General features: G+C 45.0%; 1 protein-coding gene across 1 annotated transcript in view; it reads left to right on the top strand.

Annotated features, from left to right (window-relative positions):
- Positions 1-7,672, top strand: part of LOC137384304 (androgen-dependent TFPI-regulating protein-like) — a 170,020-nt gene extending 162,348 nt beyond the window's left edge. The window contains exon 6 of the mRNA XM_068058154.1: positions 7,628-7,672. Within this exon, the coding sequence (XP_067914255.1) occupies positions 7,628-7,653 (26 nt within the window). The 3' untranslated portion in view covers positions 7,654-7,672. The remainder of the gene's footprint in view (positions 1-7,627) is intronic.
- Positions 7,673-23,687: the final 16,015 nt, after the last annotated feature.

Here is a 23,687-nt window from a genome sequence, read left to right as displayed (position 1 = left end):
ATGATGCCATTGTGTTCCATGTCACCTAACTCGTGCTTAAGCTATTCTAGTATGTGTACGCTGCATTTTCTGGGAGGGTCGATTGATGGAATTGCATCCTGTCTGAAGTGCAGTATGGCATCGCCTTTGAACTCTCCTATGGCATCAAACCTGTCTGGGTACATTTGTTTTAGGCTGTGGACTGACTCCATGTGGGTACCATTGGTCTCTTCTGCTGTAATAGGTACCTTGGTGACCTCATGGATTGTCATGATGTTGAGGTTCTTACACGCTGGTAGTCCTGCCATTGCTGGACCGCTCTCGTCTACAAGGTAAATTATTTGCGGTTCCCATGCTGACTTGCCATAGCTGCATTGTATTGTTAGTGTACCACTGCAAGGGATGGGTGACCCATTGTATGCAGATAACTTAGCAGTTGTCAGTTGTATCATTAATTTACAATAACTCCGGTACAGATCTTAAAGGATTCATACTGGTAGGATATTTGCAATAGCTCCAGTATCAATCTTAACCCTGAGTGTGTGTTTGCCAACTTACTTTGGGCACGTGATGTTAATAGTAGTAAAAGTTTCCAGTTGTTTGACTTCATTCACACAATGTATCAGGTTCACAATGTGAAACGCCTGCTCATCTTCTGGCTAAGAATTGCTTCGCTCTGAGTCTTGCCTCAGGACTGTTTCGCTGTGGTCTTCATGTATCAGCTTGCAATTACACGGCTCTCTGGAGCTCTCTTTGCTGCTGTTGCCCTGCTGCTGCCCCTGTCTTCTGTTTGCTTTTGGCCTACTGTGACTTCTGGCTGTGACTATAGAGCCAGATTTCTTTCATAGGCAGGTCCAGTGTCCTTTTGCACCGCATGCCTTGCATAGATCTTGAAATGCAGGAAAACTTTGCGGTGAGTGGGACAAACCGCACTTACCACACAGTTTGCTTGCCTTTTTCGACCTGGTTATCATGCCAATACTGTTGGTTACACCTAGTGCTTGCAGATGCTGTTGTCCACCTACAATGGCTTCGTATTTACTGCCATCTTCTAGCAGCACGTCAATGCTGTGGTCTTTCTTTTTCCCCAAGAGGTCTTTCTGAAACACTTCAAAGGGTGTTGAGACAATCATTAGCTCCATTAGACGCTCTGACAGCTCAGTTTCTGAAAAATTGCATTCGTTGCCCTTACTCCAGCATCTACTGATGAACTGAATGATTGATTCCTGTGGCTGCTGCCTGTAGGACATCAATTCCAGGCAGTGAATTCTAAAATTTACTCTTAACCAGAGCTGATTTTCTAGCACTTTCCATATCTTTCCCAGATCTTTCTGGACTTCTTCAGACAAGGCAGAGGTGTTGATTCTGTGTAACCCCTCATTTCCACTGCTATCATTATTTTACAGCCTGCTTCTCTGGTTCTACAATCATTTGGTCTGTGAAACATAACTGCATTCCTTGTTTAAAAAATTTGAACTCGGATAGGATATCAATGGCCTTCTAGTTCATGCTGGAAAATTTGGTATCCATCTTTCTGCTGTTCCTTTGCTTTCTGCTCTTTATTTAACTTTGTTCAGCTCTGTGTTGTTTCCCCTTTAAGAAATTCCCTGTTATTTAGACTAGCTGCTTGGATGGAGAGGAGCAAGTGTTTTATAGTGTTCTGTGTTTATCTTCCTTGCAGCACTTAAGCTTGTCTGTTTACAGAGCTGTTCAAAAGACAGTTCAGTTGGTTTTTTTTGCTAGAGTTTTTTTATGTTCTTCATGCTCGAGTGGTTTAATGTTTTATTAGCTATGGCTGCATGAATGGAAACACTTCTTCACACTTGAGTGGTTTAATTATTTTTAAAAAAAACTTCGGCTGCGTGAATGGAGTCTCTGCAATGGTCGGGGTTTTCCTGTGCTTTTTGCTAATGGATGCCTCCTGTAATGGCGCTGACCTCGATCCACCTGGGCAAGGATACAGGTTTTCCCTGTTTTCTTTCTCCCACGGAGCCTTTGAAACAAAATCAATTTCTTCAGCACTTCAAACTTGTTTTTTTTAAAACTAAGATTCCTTAACTGTTGGCACAATGACTCACCTGATTGCAGGAATTAATTTGCAGCCTGTCGTTCTGTGCTCTGTCTTCTACAGCTGGAGGTAGGTTCTTTCTTCTTTTCACTTTTGGGCCTGTATTTCTTTTGAACTTTCTCTCTTTTGGCTGTATGAAAAATCATTTTCAAGGCTGTTTTACCTGCAGTCTTCAAGTTTTGGGCTGGAATTTACGTTGGGTAGGAAGCCCTTAATTGATCTTGGGCGGCACTTCCACCTCCTTGAGACAGGAAGTCCCGCCTAATACAGCTGCCGGCCTATCAGCGGGCCGCAGTTCTCAGTCCCAGTAGCACCACCGGGAGCGGTGACCACTGCCGGGACTACACCCAGCGATCACAGCAAGAGGAAGGATGGCCCCGGAATGACGGTAAGTTTTTGAGCCCTTGCCGGTGATAATCCACTGGGCCGCAATGAGGCTAAGGGAGTAATTGGGGGTGGGGGGGACTGTTGCGCATTGGAGGCAGCCCTCTGTGGTGCACAGAGTTCCCTATCATGAGGGCACCCCCCCCCAGGCCGGAAAAAGACCGCTTGGTTTTACCACGTGGAGTTCTTAAGGTTTTTGTCGTCCGGCTGCCAAGGATAAAATACCTGCGGCAGCATGAGGAGGCCCTTAAGTGCCAGTTAATTGGCCACTTATGCGCCTTGATTGGTCTGGGGCAGGTGGGCGGTTTCTCATCATTGCCATCCGGTGTAAAATTGCAGTGGAGGTGGGAGGGGGCTGGGAACGGCACCCCCTGGCCTCCCATTCAATTTTACTTCCTTCCCCCACCACCAGCTTGCACATTTGGGGATGATAAAATTATGGCCTAGATCTTGTGTTTTCACCACAGCTGCTACCACGTAACAAGTTCTTTATGTTGTCTTGTGCGTGAGATGCGTGAAGTCCAGTTATGCTGAAGATCTCTAACAGGTTTATTAACAGCTAAACTATTATATACAGTACAGAGCAAACTATTTACAGAACCTTCATCTGGGTGTTACAGTTACAGAGTGACTCTGGCTTGTAGTCACATGACTACATCCTGGCACTTAGTTCATTAGCATATTGAGATCTTAAAGGGACATAACGCTTAAGGGCAATCATACAACAAGATATGTTTGTGTTCTGTCATGCAGGTACCCATTCGCAGGGGTCAGCAGCCATCGGGAAGTCAGTCATTTACCTCTGAGGAGGAGGACCACTCAGCGGATGCACCATCCCATGACTCTTTTGTATCCTCCACCAGCACAAATACTTTCACCTGGGTGGTTACCCACCCAGCGTTAGAATCAGAGTCACAAGCTGGTGAGAGCACTGCACATGCACTCGAGCATCTGGCTGAGGCTGAGACTGTGGGTGGCCAGGCCCATGCTGAATCCTAGGATGATGACGGGCCTCTGGTGTCGACAGCACAGGGCATGCTGGAGTTGCAAAGAGAGATGAAGCAATCTGGCGGTGATGCCAGAGGTCATGCGCAGCCAAGAGCAGTCGATGGAGGAGTCCATCCACACCATGACTGCTGGCATGTTTCAGGCCTATGGTTTCCTCCATTGAGAGGATGGCGACTCTCATGGAGAGCCAGATTCCACAGATGCATGCAGACCTGTACACCATCGCCTTGGCCATGAGCTCAATGCAGCAGTGGCAAGGTGAGAGAGGGACCAGGAGCCTGGAGACTTCTGCAGCCCGTTGTCCTTCTCTGGTAAGCAGGGAAGTTCAAGAGAACCTTCAAAGGGAGGAGGAGAGGCTGCTATCCACATCTGAGGGCTCTCCTCAAGGCACTCCGAGTGTGGCACCTGGCTCCTCATCCCCCCCCCCCCACCCCGCCCCCTGCCAATGAGCCCAGCTCCAGCAGCCACAATGTCTGAGGAAAGTCGTCCACCAGTCCAGGACACCTCCAGGCAGCCAGGGCTCAGGCAGCCAGAGGATGCCCGCCAAAGTTATCACAGGTCAAGGGGCAGCCTGATCAACAGCCTGCCTCCAGCACAGCTGCTGCAACTGGGTTCACACCATGTAGGAGTATGAGCTAACGTATTAAGAAGAGCACATAGCCACACTTTGCGTCTCACGTGTGTAGCATGTATGTTTTGTGTTAAATAATTAAAAGCCATGTGCCATTATGCCTTAATTCTGAGCTGCTGACCTTCCCCTTCCCCTTAGGGCTATGCCAATGTGACAGTAACCCGCATGGGCACGAGTGCGCATTGCAACTGATCACAAGTCAGGGAACACAAATGGAAAGGAGGTGACAGAATTCATGCCTGAAGGTGAGTCTTTATTGCATTCTCAGTGAGTGGACATCAGGATGGCTGGAAACGGGTAATTATGAGGTTGTCTCTTGCCTCCTTTGTATGTCTCTCCACTAGACTGGCCTCGCTCCATCCTCTACATCCTCTTTGGTGGATGAGTGCTTCTCAGGCGTCTCATCGTCATGTAGGGCCTTCCTCCTCTGCAGTGGCAGATTGTGCATAGCACAGCAGACCACCACGATGCACGAGACACTTGCTGGAGCATAATGCAGGGCTCCAGCAGATCAATTGAGGCAGTGGACCTCATCTTCAGCAGCCCAATGGCCTGCTTGGTGGTCGTTCGGGTGGAGCCATGGCAAGTGTTGTACCTCTCCTCCACTGCATTGCGATAGTTCCTCACAGGCTTAAGAAGCCATGTCTTCAATGGATAGCCCTTGTCCCCGAGAATCTATCCCTGAAGGCAAGCCGGGGGCCTGAAAACCTATAGCACCTGGGACTGTAGAAGTATGTAGGTGTCATGGCTTCTGCCTGGGAAATGGGCACAGATCTGCAGGAAACCCTTTCGATAGTCACAGACGAGTTGAACATTGATGGAATGGAAGTCCTTGCTGTTGATGAAGGCTGGTTCATGGGAGCTTTGATGGCCACATGCATGCAACCTATCGTACCTTGCACCCAGGAGATCCAGTGATGGCCCTGAATCCGATGGCCCTCTCGGTCTGACTGTCAGGTATATAGTTGCTGGCATTCATGAACAGGGGTTTGGTCACCGCCTTGTTGCAGCGGTGGGCTGCTGCCTGGGAGATACCACACATGTCCCCGGAGGATCCCTGGAAAGATCCAGAAGCGTAGAAGTTTAGGGCCATGGTAATCTTCAGGGCCACTGCCATAGGATGACCTCCAAATCCCATTCTGCAACTGGCCCTGTGGGAAACACAAGTAAGTGGAAATGAGAACTTGTCCTACTCAACAAGTGGCCCAGCACAACCATCCCCTCAGATGACAGCGCGCATTGGACAGAAGTTTCCTCCATGCCCTTCACTTCAAGAAAAAGCGAGCCAATGACACTGTTGCTCACGGCCTCCCATCTTGCCATCCCCCACCAAATGCCTCGAGGGCACCCTGGCGATTCCAGCGCCGCCTCCTCCATCAGGGTCAAAGTGTGCAGTTGAACCATTTCACCACCTGTCAACTTTCTTATATTCTGGTGCTTATAGAATCAACTGTGTGCCGCTGGCCACTCACTTTATCAGACTGCAAGAGGTTGTTGAACCTTTTCCTACACTGGACCCACGTCCTTCTCGTGTGTCCCTGGCTGATGACCTCCATTATCGCCTCCATTCAAGCCCTGTTGGTCTGTCTGGATGGATTTCTCTGTCCTGAAGCTGGGAAGAACCGCTCTCTCCTCTTTGCAACTGCATCAGTGAGCTCCTCCAGGGAGACATCAGAAAAAAAGTTATGAGCTCTGTTCCCCTGCAGGATGGGAGGAGAAAGATTTATAAGAAGGCTGCCCTCCCTCATCTCTTCCAGCATGACATACTTGTGGGCTACTGTTCCCCTCAGTGATGTCCCCATCTGACTGTTTCCCTATATGTGAAGCTGGCTGCACCTCAGTGTTGTGACTGTACACTTGATCTGATAATGTTAGGGGGAACTATGGGCATTCTGCAAGGTCAGCTTTCTTGTATTCTGGTGCTTAGAGAATCAACTGTGTGCCGCTGGCCACTTACTTTATCAGACTGCAAGAGGTTGTTGAACCTTTTCCTACACTGGACCCACGTCCTTCTCGTGTGTCCCTGGCTGCTGACCTCCATTATCGCTTCCATTCAAGCCCTCTTGGTCTGTCTGGATAGATTTCTCTGTCCTGAAGCTGGGAAGAACTGCTCTCTCCTCTCTGCAACTGCATCAGTGAGCTCCTCCAGGGAGACATCAGAAAAACAGGTTGCCACCCAGTGGTGCATGCCCATGCCAACACTGGCCCTCCAATCTCCCTGCTGCTCCATCCCTGATGGCGACACCAAAACCAGTCATGGCTGCCACTTGCCGTTTAAAATAGCCCTCTGTAACCTGGTCCCACCTCCAGATCTCGCCCCTGGGCCAATTAGCCCCTTTACATATGAGATGTAAAAAATAATGACAGCTTATATAAAGTGGATAGGAAAGACCTATTTCCCTTAGCAGAGAGATCAATAAGCAGGGGACATAGATTAAAGGATTGGTAGAAAGATTAGAGGAGAGTTGAGTGGTAACTTTTTCACCCACAGTACAGTGGCAGTTTGGAAAGCAATGCCTGAAAGGGTGGTACAGGCAGAAACCCTCATCGCATTTAAACAAAGCACTTGGATATGAACTTGGAAGTGCTGTAACCTACAGGGCCAAGGCTACTGGAAAAGTCAGATTATACTGGATAGGTTTTTTGGCCAGCACAGACACAATGGGCCAAATGATTCTATGATTCAGTGCTCTACTGCAGTGGCAGATATGCAATACTTTGAAAAGTTCAATTCCTTCAAGATCAATGCCATCTGACAAGCCAATCAGATTGAACTGCTAGAATGCTTTTGAGGTCCCCAATAAACATGAAATGAGCCACTTTGCCAGTGTAGAGGTTCATAGTCCATAATCCAGCTGTCGAGGGTGCCTAACAGTGCAGAAGAGCAGGGAAACGAGGCCCTTCCTGCAGATTAATGTGGATGCCACAATGAAAAACAACAGTTCCTATTGGGGTGCAAGGGCCTCCTAAAAATAGCCAATGCGTACGCCAAGCATGGTAGGAAATAAAAGAAGATCAGTGTGCTGTCCCGCACCAACTAGACCTGGCATGACGTGTGCAAAAAGATCTTACGAAAAATGCAAAGGGCAGCAGGCCATACATAGATGAGGCAAGAAGTAAGTAATGAAGGTTAACGAGACACAGAGGGACATGTCAGGAAGTTCCAGGTGATAAGGATACCTGATTGAGGCACAGCCTATGGATGAGGAAGTTTCATTATTTATGGCTGCTGTGGGCAGAAATCCAACATAGAACTGGCAATGCTGACCTTGAAATACAATCAGGCCAAGCCCATTGAGGATGGCATGCTAGCAGGAACATGTGCCAACAACAATAAAAAAACTTGCATTTTTATAGCACTTTTTAATACAGAAAAATGTCACAAGGTGCTTAACAGAGGCAGAGTCATATTAATGAACGTTGGATGAGCAGAGGCTTGGCTAGAAAGGTGGACCTCCTGGATTGTGATTATTTGCTGTATTCTGCACAATCATGTGCAATGGTGACAGAGAATTGAAGCTGCAAAGTAGCAAATGTGAAATTGTCTATTTTGGCAGGAAGAATAAAGAAGCATATTATCTAAATGGTGAGAGATTGCAGAGCTCTGAGATGAAGAGGGATCTGGGTGTCCTTGTGCATGAATCGCAAAAGGTTAGTATGTAGGTACAGCACGTAATTAGGAAAGCTAATAGAATGTTATCATTTATCGCGAGGGGAACTGCATACACAAGTATGGAGGTTATGCATCAGTTATACAGGGCATTGGTGAAACCACATCTGGAATACTGTGTACAGTATTGATCTCCTTATTTAAGGAAGGATGTAAATGCATTGGAGGCAGTTCAGAGAATACCTGAAGAATAGACTAATACCTGGAATGGGCCGGTTGTCTTATGAGAAAAGGTTGGACAGGCTCGGCTTGTATCCACTGGAATTTAGAAGAGTAAGAGGCAACTTGATTGAAACATATAAGATCCTGAGGGATCTTGACAAGCTGGATGTAGAAAGGATGTGGGAGAATCTAGAACTGGGGGTCACGGTTTAAAAATAAGGGGTCGCCCATTTAAGACAGAGATGAGGAGAAATTCTTTCTCTCAGAGGGTCGTGAGTCTTTGGAATTCTCTTCCTCAAAAGGCAGTGGAACCAGAGTCTTTAAATATTTTTAAGGCAGAGGTGGATACATTCTTGATAAGCAAGGGGGTGGAAGGTTATCGGGGGTAGGTGGAAATGTGGAGAAAGCAGCTCAGCCATGAACTTATTGAATGGTGGAGCAGGTTCGAGGGGCCGAGTGGCCTACTCCTGCTCCTAATTCATATGTTCGTATGTATGTATGTCTGTAAAGTAAGAAGATCTCCTGCCATCTGTTGAGGAAAATCCTGATGACAGCAAGGATGGAGCAGATGTGATAGAGCAACAGCATCAGACTGCAGCCAGAGCTCTTTGGCAACAGTTGATTAACTAGCTTTTTAGCTGACCTAATCCTTCCCCTCACCCCACTTCCAGATTACCAGTCCTCAACTCCTCAATTCCATTTGTACCAGTCCTTCCACTCTCCAATACTGTAGACAATTGTTGCAACACAAGAAAGAAATATTTTTTATGTAAGCTCGGCCCATAAAATCGGCATCTCTGTCCATTCTAGGAGAGCTAGGATCTGAACTTGCCTTCTGACTTACTGTCTCCTGGGCTGTGATTTCCAGTAGCTCCTGCTTACTTGTGCTGTGTGATTCACCATGGGCAGACCTCTCTAACTCACACTCTAGCCTGAGGTATCAATAGTTGTGTTGGTTGTTGGGAGGGTTGGAGCAAATACCACTGTTTCTTTGGGTGGGTTGACCCCTTACAAGATGTGTTCATCATCTCCAAGTTCTGGGTGGACTTAGAAAAATGGACGAGCAGCAAGGATCAAGGGTCATGGTACAGAAAGGTGAGGCATCAGCAAATGAGTGGCAGCAAAATGCAGAACCAGGTTGGCAAGTTGCTTGTAAGTGTGATTGTTTGAGGAAAGAGCATAACTGCAAAGTTTGGTTGCATAGCACCTGTAATTTTGGTGCTACGCGTGCCCTTTTGAGTCCAAAATAGCGTTCGCGCCATGTGTCCACACTTTTGGTGCAGACCGTATCCAACATAATTTTGGGAAGTTGTCAGCATGGGAGCACACGCCGCAAGTATCCAGAATAGGCAGATTGTGAGGTCAATCACCAGTGGTGCCATTTTTGATCTCAATGCTCCTGCTAATACCCTCTCTTAACCTTACACAGCTGAACATGAATTTAGCAGCTGGAAGGACCTCCCAACAGTGTTTTTTAAAGGGATCAGCAATTACTTTCTGGTTAGTTGCTGATTGATTTCTACTGGCTGTTACTGAGTTTAAAGACGTGCATAGAGGTTTATTCTGCTACTTAAAGTTGGTGATGTTTATTGGGACTGGTGGTCACTTGCTGAAGGCTTTGGTTCTCAGCTCAAGGTTTCTGCTCAGACTATTTGCTCCCAGTCATTGGTGCTGTAGTTCCTGTCCCCCTAGGCCTGCAGCGTTACAGGGATAATGAGAAGAGGCAACACAGAGGATAACAAGCTGCTTGAAGAGGGAGGAGAAGGAAGGAGAGGAGAAGGGCACTGGGCAGGGGGCCATATCCACTTGTGGTCTTCAGAAGCAATTCTCCGATCTCAACTTCAGCAAGGAAGAGTGTGTGTGAATCTTTATTTCATTAAGGAATTGCTCACTGAAATCTGCCAGCTGTTGCAGGCAGCCCTGCACATTGCCAATGGCTATAAAGGTGACTATGGCCATAAATCTCTTCCCGTCGGATCGTTTCAGGCTGGAAGCAGGTGATATCTCCAACATCTCACAGTTTGCCATCCACTATTGTATAAGGGAAGTTACTGATGCTCTGTATAGAAAAAGAGGGGAGTACTTTGCATTTTCTCTCTCTGCAGGCGAAACGAGCACATGGCTTCAACAGGATAGCAGGCTTCCTCATGTTACAGAGTGCCATTGACTGCACACACATCACTTTGCCTGTCTCCCGCTGCTTAGGTGCTACTGCTTGCAATGATGCGCCACCTTGTCCTGCAAAAGAGAGAACATAAGAGCCTAAGAACTTAAGAGATAGGAGCATGAGTAGGTCATATGTCCCCTTGAGCCTGCTCTGCCATTTAATAAGATCGTAGCTGATTCTGGAGCTCGATTCAACTTTCACGGCCAATCTCCATATCCCTTGATTAATTTAGTATCCAAAAATAAATCAATCAGCTTTGAATATGTTCAATAACTGAGCATCTACAGCCCTCTGGGGTAGAGAATTTCAAAGATTCATAACCATCTGAGTGAAGAAATTTCTCCTTACCTCAGTCTGAAATGGCCGACCCTTATCCTGATGCTGTGCCCCCTAGTTCTGGAATGCTCAGTCAGGCGAAACAACCTCTCAGCATCTACCCTGCCAAGCCCTCTCAGAATGTCATGTTTCAATGAGAATACCTCTCATTCTTCTAAACTCCAGAGAATATAGGTCCATTTTACTCAATTTCTGCTCACAGGACAACGCACTCATCCCAGAACTCAAGAGGGAATTGTGTTAGTGAATGTGGTACAATCCAGTTGTGTGATGGCCCTGCCATAGTTGAATAGCTGGCTGTGCATGCAAGATGTGAGTGTGTGGCTTGCAGCAGTGCTCAATGAGGGTGAGGTGAGGCTATGAATGTGGCATATGAGTTGTGCTTAATAGAGAATGTCGGTAAGTAATTGGGTTGGGTGGTTAATTGATCAGTGTGTGAGGCTGTGGTTCATTCGTAAAATTATGGCATCTGAAGATGCATTCACTGACCTTGACCACTTGTGTGAGGTGAATAAACTTCTTTCATCACTGTATTCAGGCCTTAGGACTACACTACTTGCATTGACAGTGATCACTATCTGCTCCCACTTCCTTTCCAGTGTCAGTATGGAGGACCTCCTAGTCCACTGTGGATAAAAGACCTCTCTCCTCCTGCATCTAGACTTCCAGTGCTGTATCAGAGAACCTTGGAGCACACTGTCTTCCCTGTTGTGCCATTTGCACTGTTCTTCCTGGCTCTTTCCCCAGCCACTCACGGCAGCTCCTGCAGCTAGAATACACCTCCTCTTTAAGAGGTAGAGGCTGGCTTTAAGTAGTGCAGTCTAACTTTAAGTGATGCCTGCATCAAACAATAAAATAAAAGCAAAATACTGCGGATGCTGGAAATCTGAAACAAAAACAAGAAATGCTGGATTCACTCAGTTCCGAAGAAGGGTCACTGACCCGAAACGTTAACTCTGCTTCTCTTTCCACAGATGCTGCCAGACCTGCTGAGTGAATCCAGCATTTCTTGTTTTTGCATCAAACAAATTTGGGCCCCCTGTTGAGGCATGCAACCACTCAGCAGCATGCTTAGCACTGGGCTGCACACTGCTATAGTTTAAATTAACAGGCAGCACATAGTTTGTGAGCTGCCTACATCACAATGAACGGGTGCCAGTTAATTGCGCATTTCGGGCGCCCACCCATTAACGGGGAATCAATTTTTCTCCCAAAAATGTTAACAACAATATAAGGAGAGTATAAGGTCAACTTGCTTTAACAGGTGTAAGTAAGCTTTAAACAGGTACTGGAGCCACCAGAAATCCTGCCCTCTATTTGGATGGGCTGCTGATCGCTGCTGGAAAAGGTGGTCACCCCATCAATTAGATGTAAGTGCAGCCCAATCAAAATGGCTTAAGCCTCAGACTGATGATAATGGGCAGACAGACCAAATGCCCCACCCAGTGCCCAACAAAAATCTCCCACATTTGTATATACCATGGTGCAGGTTTTTGTGCGCTGGAAGCACCTAACAGGAATTCAGACGCTTGCCTTCACAATTTTCTGAAAATGAAAATTTACCCCTGTATATACGAACATATGAATTAGGAGCAGGAGTAGGCCATTTGGCCCCTCGTACTTGCTCTGCCATTTGATAAGATCATGGACAATCTGAATGTGGCCTCAACTCTACATTCTGTCTACCCCCATACCCTTTGACTCCTTTGTCAATCAAGAATCTAACTCGTCCATAAATATATTCAATGACCCTGCCTCCACTGCTCTCTAGGGAAGAGAATTTCACAGACTAACGACCCTCTAAGAGAAAAAATTTCTCCTCATCTCCGTCTTAAATGGGCGACCCCTTATTTTTAAACTGTATCCCCAAGTTCTAGTCTCTCCCACAAGGGGAAACATCCTCTCAACATCCACCCTGTCAAATCCTCTCAGGATCTTATGTTTCAATAAGATCACCTTTCATACTTCTAAACTCTAATGGATACAGGCCCAACCTGTTCAACCTTTCCTCATAAGATAACAACTTCATTCCTGGAATCAGTCCTGTGAACCTTTTCTGAACCACTTCTAATGCAATTATATCCTTTCTTAAGTAAGGAGACCAAAGCTGTACACAGTACTCCAGATGTGGTCGCACCAACACCCTGTACAACTGTAGCAAAACTTCCCTACTTTTGTACTCGATTCCCCTTGCAATAAACAACAATATTCCATTTGCCTTCCTAATTACTTACTGCACGTGCATACTAACCTCTTGTGAGTCATGTACCAGGACACCCAGATATCTCTGTACCACAGAGTTCTGCCATTAAATAATATACTGCTTTTCTATTCTACCTGCCAAAGTGGACAAGTTCACATTTTGCCACATTATACTCCATCTGCTAAATTTGTGCCCACTCACTCAACCTATCCATATCCCTTTGCAGACTCCTTATGTCCTCTTTACAATTTACTCTCCTACCTATCTTTGTATTATCAGCAATTTTAGCAACCATACATTCTGTCCCTTCATCCAAGTTATTGATATAGATTGTAAACAGTTGAGGCCCAGCACTGATCCCTGTGGCACTTCACTAGTTATAGCTTGCCAACCCGAAAATGACCCATTTATCCCTACTCTCTGCTTCCTGTTAGCTAACCAATCCTCTGTCCCTGTTAATATGTTTCCTCCTACACCATGAACTCTTATTTTGTGTCCTAGAAAAGACCATTTTTAATAGGCTTTAAGATTAGTGAATCAATGGAAATGAAAGAGAGAAATGCATGGTTTTTCTTTATGTATCTTATATTTCTCTCAAACCCTGTAATGAAATGTGCCGTTTTTCTTCAAATCACATTTCATTCCCCTGGGTGTGGAGGTGTCAGGCAAGCCCCCCACCTGCAAGAATGACGAAAATTAATTTCGCCACATGAACATTGATTTTAAACTGCTGATGGTGAGGAAAGAACTTGCTTTAAAAAACAATTGGAGACTTTGGCTGGAGAGAGACATTAGCATATCAACAGACAAGTACTTCAAGGGACAAAGGAGCTATTCCCTGCTCCAATTTAATCCACAATGGACTTTTGATTACCAGACGTTGAAGCATTCCAGGTTAATTACTAAGATGGCCGAATACACAAACAGACGTGGTCAGGCCAGTTTAGTCACATGACTGACTGTTGGAGTTTTTTTAATTTGAACTTCCAACAGGGAATTTGAACTCAGAAGGCTGTTAGCTCCTGGACTGAGAACACCTCTCTCATGTCTGCTCTCATCTCACTCTCACCAGCTTCGGAAACCATTGAAGACGAGGTTTAAGGAGAATACTGGGCCCCAACGAAAAGTAAGAGCTGTCTACAATCAAGGACTCTACGGCGAGCTGGAAACACAGAAACAGTAACAGGAACCCCCTTTTAGAGACTGCCTCAAACCTCTCCATTTTATTTTTCTTCTGTTCTTTTCTGTCCCTATTTGCATGTGTGTATCGCATGTGCATGCTAGAGTAGGCGCGTCATATATCTGTGGGCATTAACCATATTGGAGTTTAAGTTTAAGGTTTAATAAATTTCACTTTTCTCCTTTAAACTGAAGAAAGCCTGTTTATGCTCATTTCTTTGCCTTATAATTGGAAAGCTGTGAACAAGAATTCACAAAAGGGGAGCTCAAAACACTGTGTGTTTAAAATTAAACCTTGGAAGTGGAAAGGTTTGAGGCAATATCTGAAGCGTTGCTGTTACAATTCTTCGAGCACACTGTAGAGTCCCTGATTGTAGGTAGATCTTGCTTTTCGTTGGGGCCCAGTATTCTTCTTAAACCTTGTTTGCTGTAGGAGACTTTTCTCTCTTGGGATTCATGTGTTTTCAGTGGATTTAGAGGCTTGTGAGAAAGAGATGGGAGCCGACAGGAGAGAGATCTTCTCAGTCCAGGAGCAAACAGACTTTCCGCCCAAACTGTTTGTACAAATTCAAAAATCTCAGGTTGCCTAGCAGGTTAATCATGTGACTAGCTGGTTTGACCATGTCCCTTTGTGTATTCAGCCATCTTAGCAGTCAACCTGGAATGCGAACTCCCCCCACCTTCAATGTCTGGTGATCAAAAGTCGATTGTGAGTTGAATGTGCCAGGGAATGGCTGCTTCGTCCTTCCAAACACTGTTTGTTAACATGCAAATGTCTTTTCCGGCCATGGATGATCTGTTTAGCAAATCCTTTCTTCACTCCAGTAATAGTTTAAAATCAATGTTCATGACAAAATTAATGTGCCTCATTCTTGGCAAGTGGGGGCCTAGCATAACACTGCATGTAAACAATAACTTTGACACTGCCCGTTATCACATTTAAAGCATAAACTAGGCTTTGACTGTATTGCAAACATCTCTCATTTTTTCTTCAACCAACTGCTTGTCAGTCCCAACTCAAATATATTAACAGGAAAAACATTTCACATAATGTATAAACCTTTGCATCCTTTTACTCCATGTCTTTGAAATGATTTAGTTAAGAATGCTGGAGAATATTCTCCACCTTCCTCCTGTAAGTTCATAAGATTCATTTATGCGGTTGATTTATGAATGTGCTCCCGTAATTGACGGAAAATCCATTGGGGTCCACTGACCTCTGTACCCAAATTCCCAATGTCCGCTTCCAGCATATGAGCTCTTGTACCAGGAGCAGAAACTTGTAAAAATCTGGCCTCTAGGGTCACAAGTGTTCTGATGAACCCTCACTATCATTTAGTCAGCAAAATTATCTGACACAGGCAGAGACCTTTTATTGTGTTTACATCTCCAATGTCAGATAGTTGGAAATCTACACCCAAATGCAAGATTTCTACTTCCTCAATATTAGGTTGACAAGCTCACCTTTTAGGGCTTCATTGCCTTTACCCAAATCCAGATACTTTGGGTACTTGGTAGCAGAGTCAAGGCTTAGGACCCCCAACCACCACCTTCTACTGTCCTACTTTAAGTGTGCATAAGGGTACTGCTCAAGTTTAACTAGCTAAAACCGCACAGCTTACCAGTATAGAACAGTGGTAAATTTCCCCCCTGTTTGTCCAGCTTGGACAATTGGAACTACAGTATCCAAATTGGGGTTATAGTTCATACTAAGAAAAACTGCGACAAAATATAAGAAGACTTTAATAAACTTGCGGAATAAGTGTATAAGTGACAAATAAATTTCAATATAAATAAGTGTGAGGTTGTGGATTTTGGCAGGAGGAACACGTTTAAGGAGGCCACCTACTCCTTGGAAAATAAGTATCTAAATGAGGTAGAGGCACAAAGGAATCTAGGGGTACAGATTCACAAATCATTACATATAGCAAAACAAGTTAATAAAGCCATAAAATACATAAATGAAGCACTGGGGTTTATTTCTAGAGCGATACTGTTCAAAAGTAACAAGGTAATGTTAAACTTACTTAGAATACTTACTTCACACAATACTGTGTTCTATATATTCATATTACAAAAAAGGGACAGCAGCACAGGGGCAAGCGCAAAAATAACGTAGGAGATGATACCAGAACTGAGAAGTTATAACTATCAGAAAGAAACTGAACAGGTTGGAGCTCTTTTATCTAGAAAAGAGAAGACTGAGGGGTGACCTGATGGAGCTCTTTAAAATTATGAAGGGATTTGATAGGGTAGATGTAGAGAAGATGTTTCAACTTGTGGGAGAATCAAAAACTGGGGGGCAATAAATATAAGACAGTTACCAAAAAATCCAATTGGGAATTTAGGAGGAACTTCTTTACCAAGAAAGTGGTTAGAATGCAGAATGTGCTACCTCATGGAGTGGTTGAGACAATTGGTTGGCACCATTCTATCTATGAAAGATGATGGACATGCAGCAAACAATCTATTTAGGTGGGGTGTCTTCTCCTGGTGTACCTTTGCTGATGACTGTGAAGGCCAATCCTTCAGAGGCAGGTTCTGCTACAAGTTCTGCACGTGAAGCTGCTGAGTAATGCTGTGAGTTGTTGTTTCTGACGTTGGCACCTGTCGCCAAGCTGTTGGAGCAACTGGTTGTTGTGGTAGTACCCACCAGTCCACAGGATGCGTCGCCACTTCCTTCTTTTGCCAGATGGTCACAGTTAGGACCGTCATGTCATGCTTGCAAGCATCCTTGAAGCAGACCTCTGTGTGCCCCACTGGTCATCTGGCCCTGGCTACCTCACCATACAGAAGGTCCTTGGGTATGCAAACGTCTTCTATCCTGTGGACTTGTTCGATCCACAAAGCTGCCTCTGTTTGATTAGTGCCCAACACTTGGGAGCTCTGCTTTTGAGAAAACTGCCGCATTTGTGATTTTGTCCTGCTAGGATATACCCATAATGCGCCACAGATAGTGAAGATGGAAATTATTGAGCTTCTTTTCCTGGTAGCTGTAAGTTGCCCAATTTTTCACAGCAATGCAGCAAGGTGCTGAGAACACAGGTCTTATAAACCATCAGCTTGATCCTAAGGGTCAGCTTGGTGTTATACCATGCATGTTTTGTGAGTTGGCCAAATTTGGTAGCTGCTTTCCCTATGCATGTATCGAGCTCTGAATCAAGGGACAGATTGTCACCATAGACCCAAGGTAGCAGAATTTGCTAATCACTTCCAGTGGGGTGTTATTTAGTGTGATTGGGGGGGGGCGGTGGGGGCAGATGCAACACCTTGTCCCATGACCACGGTTTTCTTGACACTTATAGTCAAGGAGGACAAATTACTGGCATGGGAGAGACAGTCCATGAGTCTTTGTAGCTGAGTTTCCCTATGAGCGACTGGCGCAGCATCATCAGCATAGAAGAGTTCTCTGATCAGGACACAATGTGTTTTTGTCTTCACTTTTGGCCTTGATAGATTGTAGAGCTTGCCGTCTAACCTAGTATGCAAGTAGCCTCCTTCCATATCTGCAGGGAAGGTGAAGGTCAGCAGCATGAAGCATAGATACATTTAAAGGGAAGCCAGAGAAGTACATGAGGAGAAAGGAATAGAAGGATATATTCATAGGGTGAGATGAAGTAAGGTGGGTGAAGGCTCATGTGGAACATAAACACCAGCATAGACCTGTTGGGCTGAATAGGCCTGTTTAGGTGCTATAATATTCTATGCAATTTTATCATTAGGAAGTTGACTTGTGGGAATATCTGGAGTGAAGGGGGAGGAACCCCATCCCACAATAATGGTCTATATCTCTAAGTTTGTTAGTGTTTCAGATGAGCTGGTCAATCATCAGCAATGTCCTGGAACTGCCTGATTCAACTCTGAGTCTAACATGGAGGGTTAATTTGATACCAAGCTTGCATCATCAGATGTTCCATGTTAGAGTCATCTCAATCCCAAGGTAATCTTGCTTACCATCACCTCCTCCATTTAAGAAGGATAGGCACTAGGAGTGGAGAGATGACTTCAATTATTCTCCAAGCAAAGTACCTAGCTGAAAAAAGTCAATTATTTTCAATCTCATTTTGAGATTCACCCATACTTACTGGTGCATGTGGTACATGGTATTGCATTAAACTACCAAGATTAGGGTAAAACCAGCTTCCGTTGGTGTCACATCTACCAGCAACATTTGATGGTGGAAATCGGGTGGCATGTCACAATGACCACTACCTACATAAATGTTAGATGTCGCCCAATGGTAGCATTTTTGCCTCTGAGTCAACAGGTTGTGGGTTCAAGTCCTAGTTCACAGATTTGAGCACAAAAATCCAGGCTGACATTTCAGTGCAATACTGAGGGAGTGCTATGCTGTCTTTTGGATGAGATGTTAAGCCAAGGCCCTGTCTGGCCTCTCTTCTGAACATATTTCAAAGAAGGGCAGGGTTTTCTTATTAGTGTCCTGGCCAATATTTATCCCTCAACCAGCATTATTAAAAAACAGATTAACTGATCATTATCACACACTGTTTGTGGGACCCAATTGCACAAACTAGCTGCTGTGTTTCCTACATTGCAACAGTGACTACATTTCAAAAGTGCATCATTTGCTACAAAGTGCTTTGGGATATCCTGAGGTCATAAAAGGAGCTATTTAAATGCAAGTCTTGCTTTTTTTAACCCTCCTCCCCCCGTGTCTTGCTGGCAGCACTCTGCTGGCATGATAACATTGAACAGCTGGCAGCAATCCATTTTTACACTTGCACTAATGGATAGCAGTAGGTCTTAAACTACTGGGTGGTGAATACACTATATTCAGTAATTTTCGATTCAAAAAGAATGGCAACTGAAAATGCTGCAGATATTCATTTGTATTTGAAAAGAGAAAGGGCAGGCTAAAGTTTCAGAGGGAGACCTCTGCCCATCAGAACCTAGGGGCTAGATTTCCTTCTGAGGCAGTTTTGCTCCCTGAAGTGGGTTGGGATAGAACTTCTAGCTGCTGTGGTGATCCCGACTCATTTACAAAATAAGTTTTAAAAATTGAGGGAGATGTTAGCTTTGTAGACTTTTATGTAGTTAAATTAATGACTTCCCAATCTAGATACAATTCTCTGTCACTTGATTGTATTTCAAAAAATTAATTTTTCCTTGCAAATATTGACAGGGGAAAGTGCATTGGCCTGGAATTGCCTTGCCCGCCAGTGACCTCCACCACTGACTGTACTAAAGTTTGTAGGCTCAGGGCAAGGGATCATACGATGCCCCTCGACCGATGACACTTATGTCAGGGACAGCATGCAAAATCAAAAGTCTTAGGGGTCCAGTCTGGAATATCGGCCTGGACCCCTGGGCAGTCTTGAACTCAGCCTGGTGTCAGGGAGATAGGACTGGCGACAGCAGGGATGTGGAAACTTCCAACCTAGAGAGACCCTTCCCATCCTCATCCCTTATGTCAACAATCTTACATGGGTGGGTGGAAACTTTGCCTGAACGGAGTTTGTAGCCATCCTAGTGTACATCTGCTATAGCTATGGTGCGAGTTTGCTGAAACAGCTGAAGATTTGAGCCACAATTATACCTGATCTGGTGGCTAATTTGGATTTCAGAACAGGAAAATATAGAACAGATAGTTTGGTCCTGGAGTAGTGCTCCTCCTCTACAGCCACTATGTACATCTGTATTGCATGAAACTGCTCTTGCCCAATAATGAAAGGTCAGATAATTTTTACTAATAAAAACACAAACTGCTGAAAATACTTAGCAGATCTGGGAGCATCTATGGAGAGAGAAACAGAGTTAATGTTTCAGGTGACCTTTCCTGGCACTTAGAGTCATCGAGTTTTACAGCACAGAAACAGGCCCTTCGTCCCAATGCGCCTGCGCCGACCATCAAGCACCCATCCAAACTACTCCTATTTTCCGCAATGTACTGGGAGTGCAACTGGAATTTAGGCCACAGTACTGGACATCAGCTGGAATGCTGACTATCCTTAAAGTGCTGCCTTTTTTGGATCATAGGAATGCCAGAGGAATTAAGGACCTTTTTCAAGGCATGGCATTTGGAGCCCAAGCAAAGATACACACAGCATCGAATTGGGGTTCCATTGGAAACAGTATTTTTTTTTAAGCCTGCCATCAAGTATTCAATTCAAACAGAAGCTAAGCAACGGGAGTACTTCTTAGATGCTCCTGCCATTTGGCTTTGGCCAATTTTAATGAAAACTGGCAGTTTAATTAGTCGTGTGCGGGCTTTTTACGCTCAAAACTCTTGCAACTGGCACTATGCAGCTCTGAGTTCATCAAATATTAAGTTGGCCTCAGGTGTCAACATTCGATAATATGGGGCCTGAGTGCCTGAAGCAGATCAGGCACTACAGACCACACTATTGGACCCACAGTCTAATGAATCAACAGACCTGACCAATCATAATAAACAGTTAATCACGAGAATATTGTGTTCAGTGCATTTTCAATTTTTATTTTACCTTTTGGAGTGAGCATAAATCCTGTATGATAACATTTATTATTTGGTTGGCTGGTACATTAACTTTTTTATTCATTCATGGGATGTGAGCTGCCTTCTTGAACTGTTGTAGTCCATGTGATTGTAGGTGCAGCCACAGTGCTTAGGGAGTTCCAGGATTTTGACTTAGTGACTGTGAAAGAACAGCAATCTATTTCCAAATCAGGGTGGTGTGTAACTTGAAGGGGAACTTGGAGGTGGTGTTCCTATGCATGTCCTGCCGTTTTTCTTCTGGTGGGGTGGGGGTGGAGAGCATGGGTTTGGAAGGTGCTTGGCGAGTTGCTGCAGTGCATCATATAGATGTTACATACCACTGCCACTGTGCAATGATGGTGGAGGTAGTGAATACTTAAAGTGGTGGATAGGGTGGTGATCAAGCAGGCTGTTTTGTCTTGGATGATGTTGAGCTTCTTGAGTGTTGTTGGTGCTGCACCCATCCAGGCAAGTGGAGAGAATTCCATCACACTCCTGACTTGTGCCTTGTAGATTGTGGACAGGCTTTGGGGAGTCAGGAGGTGAGTTACTTGCCGCAGAATTCCCCGCTTCTGACCTGCTCTTGTAGCCACAATATTTATATGGCTGATCAGTTCAGTTTCTGGTCAATGGTAACCCCCCACCCCCCCAAGATGTTGATGGTGGGGAATTCAGCGATAGTAATGCCATTGAACATCGAGGGGAGATGGTTAGATTCTTGCTTGTTGGAGATGGTCATTGCCTGGCACTTAGGTGGCGTCAGTGTTACTTGCCACTTATCAACCCAAGCCTGAATGTTTTCTACGTCTTGCAGCATGCAGGCACTGACTGCATCAGTATCTGAGGAATTGCGTATGGCACTGAATACTGCACAATCATCAGCATATATCCCAACGTCTGACCTTATGCTAAAGTCCATTGTTGAAGTAGCTGAAAATGGTTGGGCCTAGGACACTACCCTGAGGAATTCCTGGAGTGATGTCCTAGGGTGAGATTATTGACCTCCAACAAACACAACCATCTTCCTTTGTATTCGGTATGACTCCAACCAGTGGAGAGTTTTCCCCCTGATTCCCATTGATTTCAATTGTGCTAGGGCTCCTTGATGCCACGCTCAGTCAAATGCTGCCTTAATGTCAAGGACAGTCATTTTCACCTCACCTTTGGAATTCAGCTCTTTTGCCCATGTTTGTACCAAGGCTGCAATGAGGTCTGGAGCTGAGTGGCCCTGGCAGAACCCAAACTGAGCATTAGTGAACAGGTTATTGCTGAGTAAGTGCTGCTTAATAGCACTGTCAATGGCACCTTCCAATACTTTGCTGATGATGGAGAGTAGACTAATGGGACAGTAGTTCGCCAGATTAGACTTGTCCTGCTTTTTGTGGATAGGACTTACCTGGGCAATTTTCCACATTGTTGGGTAGATGACAGTGTCGGAGCTGTACTGGAATTGTTTGGCCAAGGGCATGGCTAGTTCTGGAGCACAAGTCTTCAGTACTACAGCTGGGATGATTGTCAGGGCCCATAGCCTTTGCTGCATTTAGCGTGTTCAACCATTTTTTGATATCACGTGGGGCAAATCAAATTCCAGCGATGTAGAGGAAAGGATAGCGAAGATGATTCTTGACAGGGGCGAGAGTAACAGGGTAGTTGTTATGGGGGACTTTAACTTTCCAAATATCGACTGGAAATACTATAGTTCGAGTACTTTAGATGGGTCAGTTTTTGTCCAGTGTGTGCAGGAGGGTTTTCTGACACAGTATGTAGACAGGCCAACCAGGGGCGATGCCACATTGGATTTGGTACTGGGTAATGAACCCGGCCAGGTGTTAGATTTAGATGTAGGTGAGCACTTTGGTGGTAGTGATCACAATTCGGTTAAGTTTACCTTAGCGATGGGCAGGGACAGGTATATACCGCAGGGCAAAAATTATAGCTGGGGGAAAGGAAATTATGATGCGATTAGGCAAGATTTAGGATGCGTAGGATGGGGAAGGAAACTGCAGGGGATGGGAACAATCGAAATGTGGAGCTTATTCAAGGAGCAGCTACTGCGTGTCCTTGATACGTATGTACCTGTGAGGCAGGGAGGAAGTTGTCGAGCGAGGGAGCCGTGGTTTACTAAAGAAGTTGAAGCGCTTGTCAAGAGGAAGAAGAAGGCTTATGTTAGGATGAGACGTGAAGGCTCAGTTAGGGCGCTTGAGAGTTACAAGCTAGCCAGGAAGGATCTAAAGGGAGAGCTAAGAAGAGGAAGGAGAGGACACGAGAAGTCATTGGCGGATAGGATCAGGGAAAACCCTAAGGTTTTCTATAGGTATATCAGGAATAAAAGAATGACTAGAGTTAGATTAGGGCCAATCAAGGATAGTAGTGAGAAGTTGTGTGTGGAATCAGAGGAGATAGGGGAAGCGTTAAATGAATATTTTGCGTCAGTATTTACAGTAGAGAAAGAAAATGTTGTCGAGGAGAATACTGAGATTCAGGCTACTAGGCTAGATGGGATTGAGGTTCACAAGGAGGAGGTGTTAGCAATTTTGGAAAGTGTGAAAATAGGTAAATCCCCTGGGCCAGATGGGATTTATCCTAGGATTCTCTGGGAAGCTAGGGAGGAGATTGCAGAGCCTTTGTCCTTGATCTTTATGTCGTCATTGTCGACAGGAATAGTGCCGGAAGACTGGAGGATAGCAAATGTTGTCCCCTTGTTCAAGAAGGGGAGTAGAGACAGCCCTGGTAATTATAGACCTGTGAGCCTTACTTCGGTTGTGGGTAAAATGTTGGAAAAGGTTATAAGAGACAGGATTTATAATCATCTTGAAAAGAATAAGTTCATTAGCGATAGTCAGCACGGTTTTGTGACGGGTAGGTCGTGCCTCACAAACCTTATTGAGTTTTTCGAGAAGGTGACCAAACAGGTGGATGAGGGTAAAGCAGTGGATGTGGTGTATATGGATTTCAGTAAGGCGTTTGATAAGGTTCCCCACGGTAGGCTATTGCAGAAAATACGGAAGTATGGGGTTGAAGATGATTTAGAGCTTTGGATCAGAAATTGGCTAGCTGAAAGAAGACAGAGGGTGGTGGTTGATGGCAAATGTTCATCCTGGAGTTTAGTTACTAGTGGAGTACCGCAAGGATCTGTTTTGGGGCCACTGCTGTTTGTCATTTTTATAAATGACCTGGAAGAGGGTGTAGAAGGGTGGGTTAGTAAATTTGCGGATGACACGAAGGTCGGTGGAGTTGTGGATAGTGCCGAAGGATGTTGTAGGGTACAGAGGGACATAGATAGGCTCCAGAGCTGGGCTGAGAGATGGCAAATGGAGTTTAATGCGGAAAAGTGTGAGGTGATTCACTTTGGAAGGAGTAACAGGAATGTAGAGTACTGGGCTAATGGGAAGATTCTTGGTAGTGTAGATGAACAGAGAGATCTT

The sequence above is a fragment of the Heterodontus francisci genome, chromosome 2, assembly GCF_036365525.1.
Source record: "Heterodontus francisci isolate sHetFra1 chromosome 2, sHetFra1.hap1, whole genome shotgun sequence".
Classification (NCBI taxonomy): domain Eukaryota; kingdom Metazoa; phylum Chordata; class Chondrichthyes; order Heterodontiformes; family Heterodontidae; genus Heterodontus; species Heterodontus francisci.
Note: the sequence above shows the minus strand (reverse complement) of the source record. Positions and strands in the feature narration are given on the sequence as shown.